Raw genomic sequence first — 18,526 nt, forward strand, 5'->3', positions numbered from 1 at the left:
CATCATGATTCGTCTTGAATAAGACAATTATACAAAAAACTGGGACTTTTGATTTGTGCAGAATAACAACACAGTTATGAGAGTAAAACTCTTTATTTCTCTATATAATCCCCTGCAACACTAATGTGCTTATACTGTGCCAGTGTTTCACTAGTGCTTGGACACCATCAAGATAGAAAGTTTTCTCAGGATGGCAGAGCCATGATCGGACTACCTAACACCCTAGCCTCCCAGGAACTCCTTTAATGGTACAAACAAGTAAAGTTTGCAAGTTCTGCCACAAGTTTCAAGGATCAGGCGTTCCACTCGCTGAATGTTCAAGGGAAACAAGGAATGGATGGATTCATTCACGGATATATGACTTTTTTTAAACATTTGCATCATTATTTTTTTTTACTTTGGTTTTACACCTTCATTCAATTTCATTACAAGTCCCGGTTTAACTTGAACACCCTTTACTACGTACTACAATGCTAAGTAAAGTGAGACTGAGAATAAGACCATGGTAGCAACATAACCCTAAGTATGGACATTATTGGTCATATCGAACTTTATCACAATCTTGGAACGACTCATAAAGATACGTATAAAGGGGTCACTGTTACCTTTAAGCCACATATCAAGTTGTAAGCTTAAGGAATCTTTGATTTTGTGGTTATAATATAAATTAAAAAATATTACGGTTTGTCTCAATGTGTTAATATGTTGCGACATACAATGTCTAATTAAAAAACTAAAATTCACAATTTTACCTTAAAGACTTCATACTTTAGTTGTCTATACTTTGTACTTTTACTGTGCAAAAGTCTTAGGCACCTGTTTTATTTTTTTAAATACATAGTTATTTTATGACTTCATTATTAAGTCATAAAGTAAACATGAAAAAAACATTTCTTATGTCCAAACATTATTAATCCAGGAAAATAAATAAACTTACAAGAAAGTATTAGAAGGCCAAAAAAGAAAGCAGCATATTATGGGGGAAAAAAACACTTTCATGCAAAAAAATAAATAAAGATATTAAAATATATTATATTCTGGGTTTTGCGTGCATGAAACAGCAGCAGGTGCAACAAAGTCGTCAGAAGGATGACTGGTTCTGCAGGATGTTCAGTAAAACTACGCAGATGATTTCTTTATAAAACTGCACAAATTGTACCTGAGACTATATTTTAAGCAAAGCTTTTAAAGCTTAAAGCTTTTTTTTTAAGTTATTTGCATGTACCCAAGATTTTTACACAGTACTGTACATAACCAAAATCCATCTAAAATCCTTTTTGCATAAAAAAAGTTTATCATTAATGAATCACAGACAACACTTCCCTCGTCCCTTGAAGAGCTCAACTGTGATATTATTGAGGAAGACATTTTGGTTTCAGTTTAATTACAGCGCAGTTTGATAGTGTTCCACTCCTCCTTCCCACTCACTCACTCATCGTTTATATCGATTTTTCCTGTATACAGAGTCACGGGCGGGCTGGAGTCTATTCCAGGAGGCAATTGGGGAACGCCAAATAGCCTAATCTGCATGTCCTTGGAATGTGGAAGGAAACCGGAGTACCAGGAGAAAACCCACCAAGCATGGGAAGAACATAAACACAGATCCCGAGGTGAGACTCGAACCTGGACCCCGAACAGAGCTAACCAATAATATACAGTATGTATACAGCATATATGAACAAAGTGCTATTTACAAAGAAATGGCAATAATTTATAAGATGGTTCGTAATGTTAACTTGCCCAATGTAATAAAGTTCTTTCTTAAAAATAAAACTTTTACAAATGATCCATCCATCTAGGAACCTCTGGAGTCCAACTAGTGACCATAGAGGCCAATGGGTGACCACTGTATTTATTTTCATTGTGTACAAGCACCTTTGGTCAACATTCACAATGGAAATTTTGAAACACCAATTAGCCTAATCTGCATGTCTTTGGACTGTGAAAGGAAACCGGAGAACCTGGGGGAAACCCACCAAGCACATGGAGAACATGCAAACTCCATGCACACAGACCCGACATGGGAATGAAACCCAGAACGTGGCGGTGCAAGGCGACTGTGCTGACCACAAAACCACCATGTGTCATTTTTTACTACATAAATAAATATTTTTCCATGTGCTTCATAGCTTTGGAACAAAACAAAGGAAAATCACGGTCGATTGACTTTTGAGCTCAAGTCTCACTGACCTTCCTCAATTAATTCATAATGAAATGGAAAAACACTTAGAATGGAATGTTCTGCATATTTTTTGAATGACGTAAATCCCTTCATTCAGCTCTGCTACAGTAGCTCACAGCTCCAGAATCCCGGCTTCTTGTGCTCACGTGGATTCCTCCAGGGTTTTCCGGTTTCTCCTCCCCTCCCAAAAAACTGGCCAGTGGGTGAACTGGCAACGCTGAAGGAGTGAATTCCCGCAGTGATGAGAAGAACGCAGGGACACTGGAGCTGTGAGGCTGCAAAGCGAGCAACACATTTTCCCACCAACATTTTTTTTTTCTCGACAAGTGATTTCACAGAACATTCCGCACAGAACATTTCTCATGTGATAAACGGGCACCTGTCGACTTGGACACGCTACATTACACACAAACAACAAGCGGGAAAAGCACTGATCTGGGAGCGCTCCACTTCTACAACCTCATGCTAACTTCAGTTCTCCTTCTCTCTCATCTTAACCTCCTAGAGTCATCCTAATATCAGATTAGCACTTCATCTGACAAGGACTGGGTGCTTACATACACCTAGGCAGTATTGCTGTACAGCTGGGTGGTTATGTTCAAACCCCAAGTCCTTGAGCAAGATCCTTAGATCCTAAACTGCTTATTTTAGTGCTGAGATAAATATATCACTAATATGTCATCTGACATAAATGTACAAGCTTCATACACTGCCCAAACCCAAGCTTTTCATTCAACCACCTTCAGCCACATTGCCCATGCTCCCAGAACTACTCTTTATCAATCTAAGCTCTTGAATATACCAGTGCCATGAGGGAAGAAAACCCCCCATAGATGTGATAACCTGGTCATTCAGTACGTTCAGGTCGTCAGCTGACTTTGTTTTATTGCCGCATAACGTTGCTGAGTCTAGACCTAAGCAACTGAAGCAACCCCAGATCATAACACTGCCTCCAGAGGCTTGTACAGCACTATGCATGATGGTTGCATCACTTCATGCGCCTATCCCAATGCACCCACCAATGCTCTAGGTTCAATCACACCTTTTTCCTTTGCTCCCAAGTCCAATCCTGAAGTCAATCTTTTTTTCTGATGAGTCTCACTCATCAGTGGTTTTCTTCCGTGACTTCTCATCACGTTGTGTTTGTAAGGAAATGCTTTGGCTTGCACTATTAAACATAGCTCTGATTACTACTGGACAAGTTTAACCATGCAACTTCACCAAGCGTTTAAGAGATCTCCATTCATAATGTTTCTCTGACTACATCTCTTCCACAAAGTTGATAGTTCAGCACTATATCCCTCCAGGTTTTAATAAAGCATTGGAGAATTCTTAACCCGGTTTCAGTGACTCCAATTCTCCTTAGTTGTTGTCTTTGCTTGATGAAGGCTAATAATTGGACACTTTGAAAAGGGCTATTTTTTTGTATTTACTCACTCGCTCATCGTTTATACCATTTTATCTTGTATTCAGGGTCGCGGGGAGCCTGGAGTCTATCCCAGGAGACTTAGGGCACAAGGCAGAGTGCTCCCTTGACAGGGTGCCAATCCTTGGCAGGGCATACACACACATTATGAGCAATCTGGAAACAACAATCAGTCCAATCTGTATGTGTTTGGACTGTGGGAGGAAACACACCAAGCACAGGGAGAACATGCAAACAAAGTTGAAGCTATGTTAAAGCTGAGGCAAGCTGAGGTGTCAAGCAACGAAGTACAAATACCTCGTTACCTTACTTAAGTAGAAATTTTGGGTATCTATACTTTACTGGAGTAATTATTTTTCAGCCGACTTTTTACTTCTACTCCTTACATTTTCACGCAATTATCTGTACTTTCTACTCCTTACATTTTAAAAATAGCCTCGTTACTCCTATTTTGTTTCAGCTCGTCATTAAAAAAAACCAAAAAAAAACATCCCGATAAATCGTGCCATCCGGATGGAGCGAATTCGATTGTGGTTGGATGAGAAGTATAAACATATCATTCCGACACCCTATTGGTTGGTACGCGATCCATCGCACCTGCACATGACGTCACGTCACACACTCCAGCAAGGACGTTTGAATAAAATAGCATTTTCGGTTGATACGGTTGTGATAAGTAGACGGAGATGTCCGTGATAGAGACTCAAGATTCGAGCGAAATGTCACAACCAAGCACCAGCGAGGAAGGTAACAGATAACAACAATATATATATATACAGTATATAATTTTTTTTTTGATTAATCACTTGGATTAATCATTCATTCTGCACTAATGTTAATTGTAGACAACTATACAAGGGTAATTGTTACTAAGCCTGCCCTGGGTGCACTAATTTTCTTGTATGTTGCCCTCACAGATTCCTGCAGCTAAGCTTGGATGTACATTTACATTCCAATAAAGGTTACTGATGACACGCCTCTGAAGTTTGACTTTTTGCACCATTAAAATTATTATAGGCAACTAGTTATCATATCTTCTTCTCCATAAAACATGTTAATACTCAGTAGTACACATATATGGTTCTTTAATGTATTTGCATTGTACTAAAATGCATTCTTTTTCAATTGCCATATACAGAATCCCAAATCCCCATGGCCGGTAAAAAATACAACAAAAAAACAACAACACATTTTTCTTTTTTTATGAGGTGTTAGTGCAGTATATAAGCCCATGGCACAGCCTAAGCTTTTATCCTTAATGCTTTTTCCCCCTTATGTTACTTTTACTTTTATACTTCAAGTAGTTTTGAAACCAGTACTTTTACACTTTTACTTGAGTAAAAAGCTTGAGTTGATACTTCACCCTAGTATCTATACTTCTACTCAAGTAATGAATGTGAATACTTTTGACACCATTGGAGGTAAGCAATGATAGTGGTTCTTGCTATAAGTATTCTGAACTCAGGATGGTTTGTGCTGAACGGGAGGATACATTATTGCAAATAACCTCCTTTACGACCGCGTTGAGCAGTGAAGCATCTCAAAACAAAACCTAACAGAAATCTAGAAATTTGAACGCATTACAATTTTTTTATGCAAATTAATTACATGACCACGTTTGACTCGTAGGGCTTCCCATATTCTGTGTGTGATAATGGCACGTCTATTGGACAATAAGATGAGGAAACATTCACCAAGTGTCCTGTTTTTTATTATAACAAAGCTTCTTGATGGAAGTTTGGGGAAGAAAAACTAAGTTGTGTGCTTGAGCTACCTTCAAGGGGAACTATTAATACAGTCAAGATAAGCTGTGTGAGTGGAGGCTCAGGCACTAGGTTACATTTACACCATTTGGCAAACACCATAACCCAAACAACGTACATTTTTAGCAAATGTAGATAAAACGGTACATCAGAGAAGTTGAGGGTTAAGGTCTTTGCTTAATAGGCCAACAGTAGCTACATGGTGGCATTGGGGTTTGAACCTGAGACCTTCGGATCAGTAGTGTAAAACCTCAACCACTCAGCTACCCGTTCACCACAGCCTCGAGCCATCAGTGGGTTGCCACACCCAACCCCACCCAGCCACTGTATGCAGTGCCGATCCCATTTGAGAGATTTTAATTGAACATTTGTAATGTTTGAGATGTTATTAAACTGCATAATCATGTTTCTCCAACCCGTTTGTTATGCATTTCTTTATTCCAACACTGCACGTTTATAATAGTTAGTAAATCTGAGTGCTTAAAAATTGCGATTAATCTCGATTAATTACACACTATGGCTGCGATTAATCTCGATTAAAAATTTTAATCTGATCTATTTTTCCGGTTTTAATCTCAACAGCGTTGTTCTGGCTCATCCTCTTCAAAGTCCAACATGTTATCTGTTCTAAATGCTTCTTAGAGTTACAAGCGTGAGGATATTTAAAAAAAAAAAACTAAAATGTTTTTACGTTTAGTGTACAGTTAGCATGAGCGGGTGTTGGTTTTAATCTGTGAATTCGCTACGAGAGCTCACGTCGCCTGTTCTTTTTCAAGCAACTTCACGAGCGTAGTGACAACTTGAGAACACACTTTTCACACTTTTTAGTGTGTGTGTGTGTGTGTGTGTGTGTGTGTGTGTGTGTGTTATTTACAGCAAAAGGCAGACAGTGCAAATTTGTAGCAAGTTCTTAATTAACCCCTACTGTACGAGTAAACGACACAATTTCTAGTGCACGCTATAAATAAACATACAGTTATTATAGTATATTATAGAAATACATAGTTTATATTTTTAGCTGTTAAATTACTGATGAATCTGGAGAAGAAGGAAGTTCTTCAACAGTGACTCGGCTTTATTTGATTATTTTCTTATTGCAACACAATTATATTAATTCTTATTTAACAACAACAACAATAATAATAATAATAATAATAATAATAATAATAATAATAATAATAATAATAATAAAACTGCTATTTGTTAAATTTATCCAACAGCTCAGACATGTTACTCATAACTAGTGCACACAATATAACGGTTAAAATTTTTTTTCTCTTTCTTTTCTCCGGAGGAAGTTCTAACGTTCCTAGTGTCACTGAGGATGTGTCGGTACAGGATCCCCACAGATGGGCCGTGAAGTTCCAGTCAGCATGACCATCTGCCGCGTGCGAGGAGAAACCTCATGCCCGAGTGCTAGCGATCATATGGTCGCTCAGGCCGCGCATCCACATGTGAATCCGCGCAAACGTTTAAACCCATGCTCACTAATCCCTGACTCACACAAATACAAATCCTGAAACTTAGACTCCTGTGTCCATATTGTGTATGTGTGTGTGTGTGTGTGTGTGTGTGTGTGTCCTCACCGGAGAGATACAGAGGAGGAGGAACAGGGGGAGGAAGATGGCCCCAGGTTGCTTCATTCTGTCTGTCGATTAATGCAGCCTCCGCAGAGCCTCGCTGACTCCTCAGTCTAAAATCACCTTGGGAAAAAAAAAAAAAAAAAAAAAGAAGAAGATTCAATATATTATTTTATTATTTCTCAGGAAATGCACAGAGAGCAAGACGTTGTTTAAAGCAGCACCAATTCTGACTACAACAATAGTAGACAGAACTGTACAGTATAACGTTACAGTTAAAAAGAGAAAAACAATTAATCATGATGAATCAGTGCAAAGTGGTTTGCTAGAAAGCATAAGGCCGTGAACGAGCTCCAGAGCTCACATAGTTATTAAGCAGATCTTTATCCGGCAAAATGTTTGTTTTCAAATTGCTTTTTCTCCCAAATTGAATTGTATAGAAATATATATATATATATTTTTTTTTTTTTTAATTATTATTATTATTTTTTGCTCTAAGGAGATTTATGGAAGGAGTCTCCACCACAAGCTTTAACCAGTACAGGGTAAACTGGTCTAAGTTCTAAAGATCTAATTTACCCTTTGGGAAAAAGCTTTGCAGTTTTAGGATCGACTTGCCATAATTGATAAAACTACAGTATGAATTCTGCGCTCTACTGGAAAATCCTGAAGGAGAATGTTGGAATCTCACAGCCGGAGGTCTAGAGAGAGCTGATTGGCCGAGCTCTCTCGGAGGGGAGAAATATGAGAGGTACTTAGCGTTCCCACATTAATCACGGCTCTACAGCCAATCAGGGGCGTTTGTGAGCTCACGCAAGCGGAAAGAGCCGATAGCGCTGTCCTCCGAGTGTGTTACACCGCCCCACAAGGAGTTAGGTTTAGGGGGCAATTACTTTTTCACGTAGAGCACATTGATGATCTGAATAAGTGACAAAAATGCAACAAAAAAAATCAGGCACTTTATTTAAATATATATAATTATATAATAATAATAATAATAATAATAATAATAATAATACAGTTGTTGCTGTTAATACAATGTTGCTGACTCTGCCAGTGTAATCATTAGCAAACTGCTTACACTTCAGGATGTGCTGTTAGAGGAAATGATCAACTTCAGGGTCATATCATAGCATCTGTGATTATTTTTCCGTCTAAGCATCTTATTCCTTTAATAATAAACGTTTTCTGGCTAATGTTGAAGTGTTCAGGTCAAATCGGGACTTGTTATGAAATTTCTGGTGACTGAAGGCGTAAACATTAAGTTGACTGACATCTACAGAAGATCACAGTACGGTGATGAGACTCTCAGCCGCAGTAAACATTTGAAAACGTTTTAAAGACGGCCATGTGTCCGTAAATGATGATCCTGGTGAGGCGGCCCACTGTAGTCGTTCACGTAAACATTCATTTAGTAGAGCACCTGATCCTAGAAAATCCTTAAAATGTCTGTAGGAACTGTGCACGCAATCATTCACCAACACCACTTGCACATTACAGGAACTCAGCTGGGAGTTATTGCCACAACCACTGTCCTGACCTCGATCCAAGCCATTTCTAAGATGTTTGTGACATTAAGGAGTTCCTGGGAGGCCGGTGTTTTAAACGTGAAGCATGCAATCCAGTGTACTGAGAAAACTTTCTACCATGATGGTGTCGAAACGTTAGTGAAACACTGGGATAAGTGCATTAGTGTAGCAGGGGATTATATAGACACATAAAGGGAGTTTTTCTTCTCTCTCTCGTTCTGTTTTTTTTGCGCAATCAAAAGTCCCAGTTTGACTCGAACACTGTACTGTACTCCGATTGCAGAGAGATTCCGTGTCTATAATTTTCGACCAGCCTGAAGTGAAGCTATCTAAGATGTGTTTAACTTCAGGTGGGCACGTAGGAGGTGCCGGGATTGGCACGTGCACGTGGCAAGGGTGTGTTTTACAAGAAACCATACGATAAATGGTCAGGAAATTACAGTGACCAGCCCCAACACTCTATTTTTTTTATCATTATGACCACGATAGATAGATAGATAGATAGATAGATAGATAGATAGATAGATAGATTATTGAGGTATAACAGGAAGAAGACAAATACATATTAAGATGACAGACGGCATGTGTCTTTACGTGTTGATATCTGCTCTTAGTTAATAGAAAAAATAGATTTTAATCATGTCAGAGGAGAACTGGAGGGACAGCAGGACTGAAAGACCGAGAGAGAGAGAGAGACTTTCTGACACTCTTTCTGTCCCAGTTGCATTAAAGCATTTGTAACTCAGCAGTTCCCTAAGAGCATTTGTCAGTCAAGCAGCAGACGAGCTTTTTATGGAAACAGCCGCGCGCTGCGGTTCTGATAGCGATCTAAATGAGGAGCAACAGGGTGGGGAATATATAAACTGAGATCTACATTCAACCTCTTGTTCTGTTCTAGATCAGGAGCAAGCAGATGGAAAGAATAAAAATTACCACTGCATATCATGTGCTCTGGATGGATGGATGGATGGATGGATGGATGGATGGATAGATAGATAGATAGATAGATAGATAGATAGATAGATAGATAGATAGATAGATAGATAGATAGCCCATCTACCATTCTTCTGTAGGAATAACACTGAGATGAGTGGTCCAATCACTGCATCCACTCACACACCATGGAACACACTAATGGAAACAGTCCACACACAACTTGGCACAGGTTTTATGCCGGATGCCCTTCCTGATGCAACCCTCCCATTTTAATGCACCAACACGCCATGTAAATGTAAAACGCAAAATTCTGAACTTAGCAATTAGAGACAACCGTCATCATTGTTTATGCACCGTGTGTGTTTACTGTCCTCTAACCTTCATCAGTGTCAGGTCCTGACCACAACGTTGCTATACTCAGACATTATATTACATGTACACCAATCAGCCATAACATTCAAACCATTAACATATAACCACCTAAGGTTTGGGTTCCCGTTGTGCCAACAAAACAGCTTTGACCCGTCCAGAAGAGCACGACTCCACCAAACCTCTGGGGAGGGGCTGGGGTGTCTGGTACCAAGACGTTGGCAGGATGTTTGGGCGTTCTGGGTTGTAAGGTGGGGCCCTTATGGATCAAACTTGTTTGTCTGGTGCATCCCATGGGGGCCCAAACGGAGCCTGGCCCCATGTGCATGGGGTGTGGTGCACTCTAGTCTGGAATTTCCGTTGGGATCAATAAAGTGTCCATCTGTCTGTCTGTCTTTCTGTCTGTCTGTCAGACCAAACAGGCTAGCCTTTGGTCCCCGTAGCCATGGGTGAGGCTTGGTTGCCCATGATCTTGCCACCAGTGGGTTACAGTTGGTGATCAATACTGTCCAGGTCACCTGGTGGTGGTGTTGATGTTACATGTGATGGTTATATATTTGTAAGCAACAAAAGGCTCCAAGCAAAGAGGGGCTAAGAAAGCAGCCTACTATGCTAGAGATGTGTGTGTGTGTGTGTTTGTGTGTGTGTGTGTAAACTTATTTAGACAACTTTTTTGAAACATTTGCAACAGACATACCTCAAAATGACTTTATTTCACTCCTTCTCCAAATGCGCTGCTTCAGTGTCTATTTAAAAGACGAGCTTCTGCTGAGCCACGCCCCTCCAGAGAACAGCAAAGCTGAGCAGCAAGCCAGAGGGAGGGGATCTTCCTTTATGATGTCACATCAGGAGGAAAATCTACATATGGCCAATACAAAAATGGGAAAAGGACAAAAGGTAGAGAATGTTAATTGTTCTCACGTTGTTATTTTTTTGTCCACGCATCTGAATTTCTAACAATAATTTTGCATAATAGGTCCCCTTTAAAGGTCCCATATCCCAGGTCTCAGACCTCGACCAAAGTCCGTTAACGCTGCAGCTGAAATACCTCTCAGGTACTGTTTACCACAAACTTTCTTTATTTTACTCCTTCTCTGATGCGCTCTTTCAGTGTCCATATAAATGAGCTAGTGCTGAGCCACGCCTCTCCACAGACCACAGAGCTGAGCAACAAGAAGGAAGGAGCGTATATATGAGGTCACCTTGGGGGTCTTTTGATTCCTTAACACTAAAGTTTTCCTCAATCAAAATCTTGATCTTACAAGAAAACATTTCTCTCATGATGGCTGTGGTTCCTTCTGCCCCACCCATATTTCATGAGGGCTCACTGGATAGTTTGATGAGGTTAAAAACTATGTAAACTCATATGCTTTGGAGTTCTTCAACTTCAGTTTTGGAGGTCCAGTGTCTAGAACAGCTTGAAATTCACCAAAACACACCTGCTGAACCTTGTAATGAACAGCTTTGTTTTTGCAGAAGAATCACCAAACTCTGCTGGACGCTGGCTTTGTGGGAATGGAGTTGAAGACCCCTGATCAACACAGTCAGAAGATCTTAGTCCAATCGTGCAGATATGGAAGATCTTGGACCATTGATTATCATCATCAAAAGACCAAAGTCTAAAACATGGTATTGGTGCTAAGATGTTTCTCACCTTGGTGAAAAAGTGAATTTTCAGATAAGATCATATAGCACCATTTATCGTAATACTTAATGCTTCTTATCTCATCTCCCAATCCATGCTTTGATTTTTGTACATAAGCATCTCTATATATTTTTTATCAGATAAAAAAAGAACATATTTGCTAAATAAAATTTCATGCCCTTTTATGTAGTGTCTTCTGTCATTCTTTCTGTCATTCAGATAAATTTTACATAAAAAGATATAAACCTGAAAAAGTGTATTATTCTAAAATGCAAAATTGTTAAGAATTATTCAGAAATTGTTAAGAAAATTTCAATTCATTTTAAGCATTTCATGCAAAACTAAGGATTTTTCCCCCAAGAAACCTGTAGTGTCCGTAACCAGGTCACATTCATTTTGTAATATCAATCCTTAATTTTACATGAAATGCTTTAATTTAAGCAACAATTTTTTACAAGTCATATACTTATAGAAGCTTACACCAATTTTAGTATCAATACTCATAAAGAAATATGAATAATTTGCATTTTACAGTATAACTGTGTGAAGCACGAGAGTATAGCGCTGAAAAATGGCCATTTTTAGGGCGGATTGGTCACTTCCATGTTGCATAAACTTCAGAAGTAGCTTCTTTGGCACACACATTTTCTGTATTATATGTATAACACGCCAAAAAAAGAAGGAAAAATCAGCTCCAATACTGTGTTTTGGCCGTAACTGAGGGACCAGCTGGGCAAATGGAATCTTTGTTGCAGGTCCAGATATCTGTAGCATCGTGTTGAAGCTGTTCTGGTGGTATGTTGTAGCACAACAACCTCACCGTGTTTGTTCCATCGTTCGTCTTTGGTGAAGCCTTTATCCTAGACGGCGGTGGATTTGGATGCTATCTTGGAAACAGTGGGACCAAAGTGGGAATGAAATGTGGGCGAGATGCTGCTCAAGTGCAAGACACACTCTAGAGTCCAAGTGCAAGCTGGAGGAACCACAGAACCTACTGGCTTGTTTGGGTTTTGATAGAAATGTAAGGAAACCAGAGACGACCGATCATACAAGAAATACATCGTAAGCTCGGCTCAACCCTCAACCGCATTTACCCCCTGCATATTTCTTTTGGATAAAAAATGGCCCGCAAAAAGACTTGAAATGCAAATTTTAGCATTTCCATTTCGACATTTCAAAGCCTTTTCCTTTCGCACTCTTGTTTATTGTGTTTTTTCGAGTCTCGAGTGCCGCCGCAAGCTCAGCAAGCGGCACGTCTTTAATCTTTAATCACAATATTTTTTTGGATTCCCAGATTTCCCTAAAAAAAAAAAAAAAAAATTGCCTGGATTTATTCACCTTATCTGAATTCAGCTTCTCAAACCATTTAACACAATGTTCCAGTCTGACTCACAAATGTCACATCATCACACAAATGCCTGCCATTCCGTACACTGAACACACCAACAGGCTCGTCTGTGTGTCATTAACTGCACTTACTCACCCCACAACCGGGAAGACTTTTGCTTATAAATGTAGTAAAGATCATAAATCATGGACGCGATTTAAAACTTAGACGTACAGATTGTCATGTCGCCCTGCTGTTGTTGTTTTTTTTCTTTTCTCGGTATAACGCTTTAGACACACAAACTACTAATTACAGTTTAAATGTAAGTCCCAAAATAGAGCTTGTCGTCCTCTAGCAGCTGCTTCAGCACCATGAGCTCGTGGGCAAATTCAAGAATTATCAAGAGACATGTTGAATAAAAAAAATAAAAATAAATAAATAAATAAATTGTTATTGTTCCCATACAAATATAAAAGTGCAGATGAAGCTCCTCTTGCCTAATGGGATTCGTATGCAGTAAGCGTTTTAGCAATCTGCTAATGAAAACCTTGTGAAAATTTGTTACATATTAGCTTTGTGTATAAGCATTAGGAGAGATGTTGTTGGTCTTTTGGACTCTTTCGCTATCCATATTCATTCATTCACCCATCAGATGACTTTGTCCAGTTTATAACCGAGATTATACGTCATTAAATAACGGCTTCCTCTTACGTCTGTCTTCATACACCCCGGCAACAGGAACTCAACTTCTCACATCCTTACACTTTAACCTCTCAGAACTTTCGGATCATGACCTTATCACAGCGCTGAACTTCTGTCCTGCACAACAGATGGCCGACGGATAACGGCACCGCTCTCATCAAGTGAAGCGCTCCACTTACTCTAGACGACTAAGAACTGAGACAACGGCTGGTTTTATTGTATACAGCAGACACACATGACTGGGTCATTTATTCATTTATTCATCCATTCATTTGTTGAAACTTCCTTACATGAATTCATTCTCTGATCCATTTTTTGATCCATTCATTCGTTCCTTCCATTATACACCTAAACGTTCTTCCATGCACTTGTATATTCATTCATTCATTTATTCATTCATTCATGTGTTTATTAAGACACCCAACAATTTGTACATTTATTCTCTTGTTTTTTTGATAAACCATCCATCCATCCAGCCATCCATGCTTTGATGGGTCTATGCAATAATTAATTAATTCATTCATTCATTTATTTATTCATGTGTCCATTTATCTATAAATCCACCCAGTAATCCATTTATTTATTTATTTATTTGCTTGTTCATTTATTAAACCATACATCTATCCATGTCTTTATCCCTCCATCCATTCACGCACCCATGCATCAGTGGTTTCATTCAACATGTTAATTCATTCATCCACCCTTCCCTCCATCCAATAATTTATTAATTTACTCACTCATGTGTAATTTTTTTTGCTTGTACGTTAGATAAACCATCCATCCATCCATCCTTCCATGTATCCATCTGTCCATCCATGCATCCATGCATCAGTGGATCCATTAAACAAGTCATGAATTAATTCATTTATTCACTCTTTCACCCATCCAACAATTTATTTATTAATTCATTCATCCTGTTATCTATAAACGCACCAAGTAATTTATGTATTCATTTATTTTCATGTTCATTAGATAAAGCATCCATCCATCCATATCTCCATCCATGCATCCATGCATCATTGAGTCTATTGAACAATTAATTGATTAATTTGTCCATTCTTTCACCCTTCCACTCATCCAACAATTAATTCATCTATTAACCCATTTATTCATACATCCTTCCCTTCATTGATTGATTCATTCATTAATCCATTTACTGTACTTGTTTGCCAAACCATTTAATCATCCATCCAGCCATACATCTACTGTCTTAACCACTTCAGCTAATCATTCACCCATGCATCCATTTTTTTTACTTGTCCTTTAATCCATTCATGTATTCATTCTCAAATCCTTCGAGATTATTTAAAATTATTTATTTACTTATGCTTTTATTTATCCTTTCGTCCATCCGTTTAGACATCCCTCTAATTGTTTACTCCTTCACTTCTTCACTTCTTCACTCACTCACACTAGACCATGTTGTTCCTGCACCCTGCTCACTGCAGTCCCTATTATACACTGATACAAGGCAGCTTCAATGAAAACAAAAACACCCAATTCCAATAAATCTATTCAACAAACAATCGCTTAATTTTCCACAATCTCCCATGCCATCAGCACACACACACACACACACACAAACACACATACATACACACACATGCAAGCGTACACCATAATGATGAATTACTTATACATGTCACCTTTCTGTACAAGTTGCTGTCTTCGGGAAAAAAAAAAAAGAAAAAAAGTTGCATGAATGTGTTTGAATGAATCTTAAATAAACCAGCAGACGGTTGAGGAGGATTGTGCTCACTGATCAGATCAGCTTTTCTGATGATTTTTAGGTGTTATGTTATGAGCCTGATGTGGTGACTCACTGTTGCATCAATGTGCCATTGCAGTGTCTAGACAGGAACCGTAGTTCAGCCACTGAAGATGAAGATGATGATGGTTTTATTATTATTATTATTATTATTATTATTAGAATTTATGCTTTACTTTGGTTGACTGAATTTCAGATCTGCACTAGCTCCATTTATATATTATTTATTTATTTTATCTTGTTTATTTTTTTATTTGTATAAAAAAAAAGAGCAACTTCATTTCTAAACCTAGTATGCATGCATGCACAAAGGCAAAAGCAGGCTACATGTGCATCCTAAATAAATTATTTTGCATTATTCTGTTCAGACCTTCTTAATTCCTTTATGTGCTGGGATGGGAGTAACAGTAGCAACAGCACTGCAGCTCGCGCGTCTCTGCATCAATCTGTCTGATGCTTTACAGATCACACATTCATACTATCTCGTTTTCTTTTTTTCTGTAATGCATGATGAAGAAACTGCATGCACCATGCAATGCAATTCAATGCAAAGCAATGCACCACTCTCTCTCTCTCTCTTTGTATATATATACACGCGCCCTTGCTCTCTCTCCCCTCATAGTAAATCTCCATGACTGAAACTACAAAACGGTAATATTTCGTATCCAGGTATTTTTTTTCTCCCTCTCTCTCTCTTTTTCTCTCTCTCTCTCCTTGCATCGAATGAAGATCTGCGTGAATGAAGTTAACAAACGAAGGTCGTACTCACCATCTCGTGCACTGCTGCGATCCCTCTTTTTTTGCTGTAGGGACTGACTGTGGTACCCGGGAGAGCGCGCGAGTCATGCGTGCGGTTTGCGCGCGCACACGCGCACCCACACGCGCGCGCGCACTCACGCACACACATACATATATATATATACACACACACGCACGCACACAGGCAGTCAGTCACTGCGGGGCAGAGCTTTATCTAGATAAAGAGCACGCGCTCTCACCTCATGTCCGCATTCTAGTCTTTCCTAAAGTGAGTCTTTGATGTCCTAAATCGCAACATTCTATCCGAGAGCATCAAAGGATCCCGAGAGTAAGACAGTATTCGAGCAGTACTGGATACATCAGGCTGGTGGATCTGGGAAATACCCGGATGCTACACTGTACCGTCTCTGGATTTCATCCAGCATTATTCTATACACAGTTCAGCCATAACATTATGACCAGGTTGCACTGTAATTAACTTCATTTCACCTCTTTTTTTTTTTTATAAACAAACAAACAAACAAAGAAACTTGTCATTCAAATGACAGCACACTGGCATAGTTAGCAGGTTAGCCCTGTTGCCTTGCACCTCCAGGGTCTGGGTTCGATTCCCACCTTAGGTCTGTCTGTGCATGTTCTTCCTGGCTTTCCTCCAGGTACTCCAACTTCCTCCTACAGTCCAAAAACCTACTGTACATTTGGTGTTCCTAAATTGCCTGTAGTGTGTGTGTGTATATATCCTGGGATATCTGTATACCTATCTAAGATAAAGCGGTATAGAGAGTGAGTGATTTATTTTCTTTATTTGCATGTTTTTTAGCTTAGTGTTTAGCAGTGTTGCCTTGCATCTTGCATGTTGCCTGTGCCCTTTGATGGATTGGCACACTGTTTAGGGTGTACCCTGCCTCGTGCTGTAGGCACCCCCGATCCTTTATACAGGTTATAGCGGTGTAGACGAGTGAGTAATTTACAGGATGGGGGAAAAGTAACCAGACATAAAGAATTGATAATAAAGTCCATATTTCTAATAACAATGTATTCAAATAAATTGTACACCCACATTTTTACATAGCAAAATGAAAGCAAATCTTAAACTTTCCACGTAGGCACAATGTCCAGGAAAATGCCGGTCTAACCATGCACACATGCCCAGCAGGAGCAAAATGGGGTGGTGCACCAACCTGCCTGAAAATACAGTCGCCAATGTTCTTCAGCTGTCAACCTGTATATGCTTTATTTATATGCATACTGTATATATTTATATTCATATATATCTTGTTTAGCACTGCATTAATAACTTCTGGTCAGCTCTCATATTACCCTGCGTCTACTGAGTGTATGTAAGATATACAATGTGCAATCACATCTACAAACCTGATTTTGTGTTACTGTCTCTATTTCTGCTACATTTCTGGAATTTCGTCAGGGATCAATAAAGTGTCTATCTATCTATCTATCTATCTATCTATCTATCTATCTAATATTGAATAGGTCCCATTTTTGCCACCAAAACAGTAAGGCTCTGTGTGCTCTGACATATTTTTATCACAACCAGAATCAACCTAGTCAATTTGATTCAGCTTTCTCTCCCCATGTGCATCAGCGAGCCTTGGCCACCCATGACCCTGTTGCCAGGTCTCCTTCCTTGGATTACTTTTGTTATGTCCTGACTACTGCAAGCTGGGAATATACCACAAGAGCTGCAGTTCTGGAGTTGCTCTGACCCAGTCATCTAGCCATCACAATTTGTGCTTTCGGTGCTCTAGGGCCCTGACCTTTAATTAGTGCCTCAGTCATTTAAGTTATTACTGCCCCAAAAAAAGGTGAGAATTTTACCACTGAACCACCAATGCTTAACTTAAACAGGTAACCTCGTGTGAAGACTGAGCTACTGTAGCTCATATTGTTAAAAAGAATTAATGCTGGTTGTGATAGAAAGGCATCAGAACACACAATGCATCACTGTTTTGGTTGTAGGAGTTGGGACCTACTAATTTTTGAGCAGGCGGTTATGATGTTATGGCTGATGGGTGTATGAGGTCACTTAAACACTTTGTGCATGAAATCATTTAAAATTAATTCAAATTCCTTAAATAATAAATTGTCTCATGTTAAGTAAAAAATTGTCTTATGAATATTGTCCTTTTCCAAGTAACACAATAAGATGTTTGTGTATAATCCTTCTGCCTATCATGTACAGGGGCACAGGGGGGCCTGGAGCCTATTCCAGGAGGCTTTGTTACACCCTGCACAGGGGGCCAATCCATCACAGAGCACATACACAAATTTACACGAGAGAAGTTAGGGAATAAAATAGAAGATTGCCTGTATATTTGTTTGTTTGAATATTTATTAGTTAGTTAGTTAGCTATTTGGATAATACAAAGTGATTATTCAAGTGATTGATTGTACCCAAAACCAAAATATTTATACCAGAGACATGCTGCATGTCAGGAAGAGCAATAGTAAGAAGGTCTGGGATTTCTACAGTTTTGACATAATAGTGGTAATCTTTTCAAAATCTCATCACTGACATTTTA

General features: G+C 39.0%; 1 protein-coding gene across 3 annotated transcripts in view; it reads right to left on the reverse strand.

The window, feature by feature from the left end:
- Positions 1 to 16,056, reverse strand: part of adcyap1r1a (adenylate cyclase activating polypeptide 1a (pituitary) receptor type I) — a 32,362-nt gene extending 16,306 nt beyond the window's left edge. For 2 of the 3 annotated variants that reach the window (XM_053487230.1, XM_053487228.1), the window contains exons 1-3: positions 15,997 to 16,056; positions 10,483 to 10,643; positions 6,958 to 7,074 (exon numbers count right to left, since the gene is read on the reverse strand). In XM_053487230.1, coding sequence (XP_053343205.1) covers positions 6,958 to 7,014 — 57 coding nt within the window. In that variant the 5' untranslated portion in view covers positions 7,015 to 7,074; positions 10,483 to 10,643; positions 15,997 to 16,056. Of the gene's footprint in view, positions 1 to 6,957; positions 7,075 to 10,482; positions 10,644 to 15,105; positions 15,189 to 15,996 lie in introns of those variants that run through there. The other variant, XM_053487229.1, reaches the window with a different exon arrangement.
- Between the last annotated feature and the right edge of the window lie 2,470 nt (positions 16,057 to 18,526).

The sequence above is a fragment of the Clarias gariepinus genome, chromosome 25, assembly GCF_024256425.1.
Source record: "Clarias gariepinus isolate MV-2021 ecotype Netherlands chromosome 25, CGAR_prim_01v2, whole genome shotgun sequence".
Classification (NCBI taxonomy): domain Eukaryota; kingdom Metazoa; phylum Chordata; class Actinopteri; order Siluriformes; family Clariidae; genus Clarias; species Clarias gariepinus.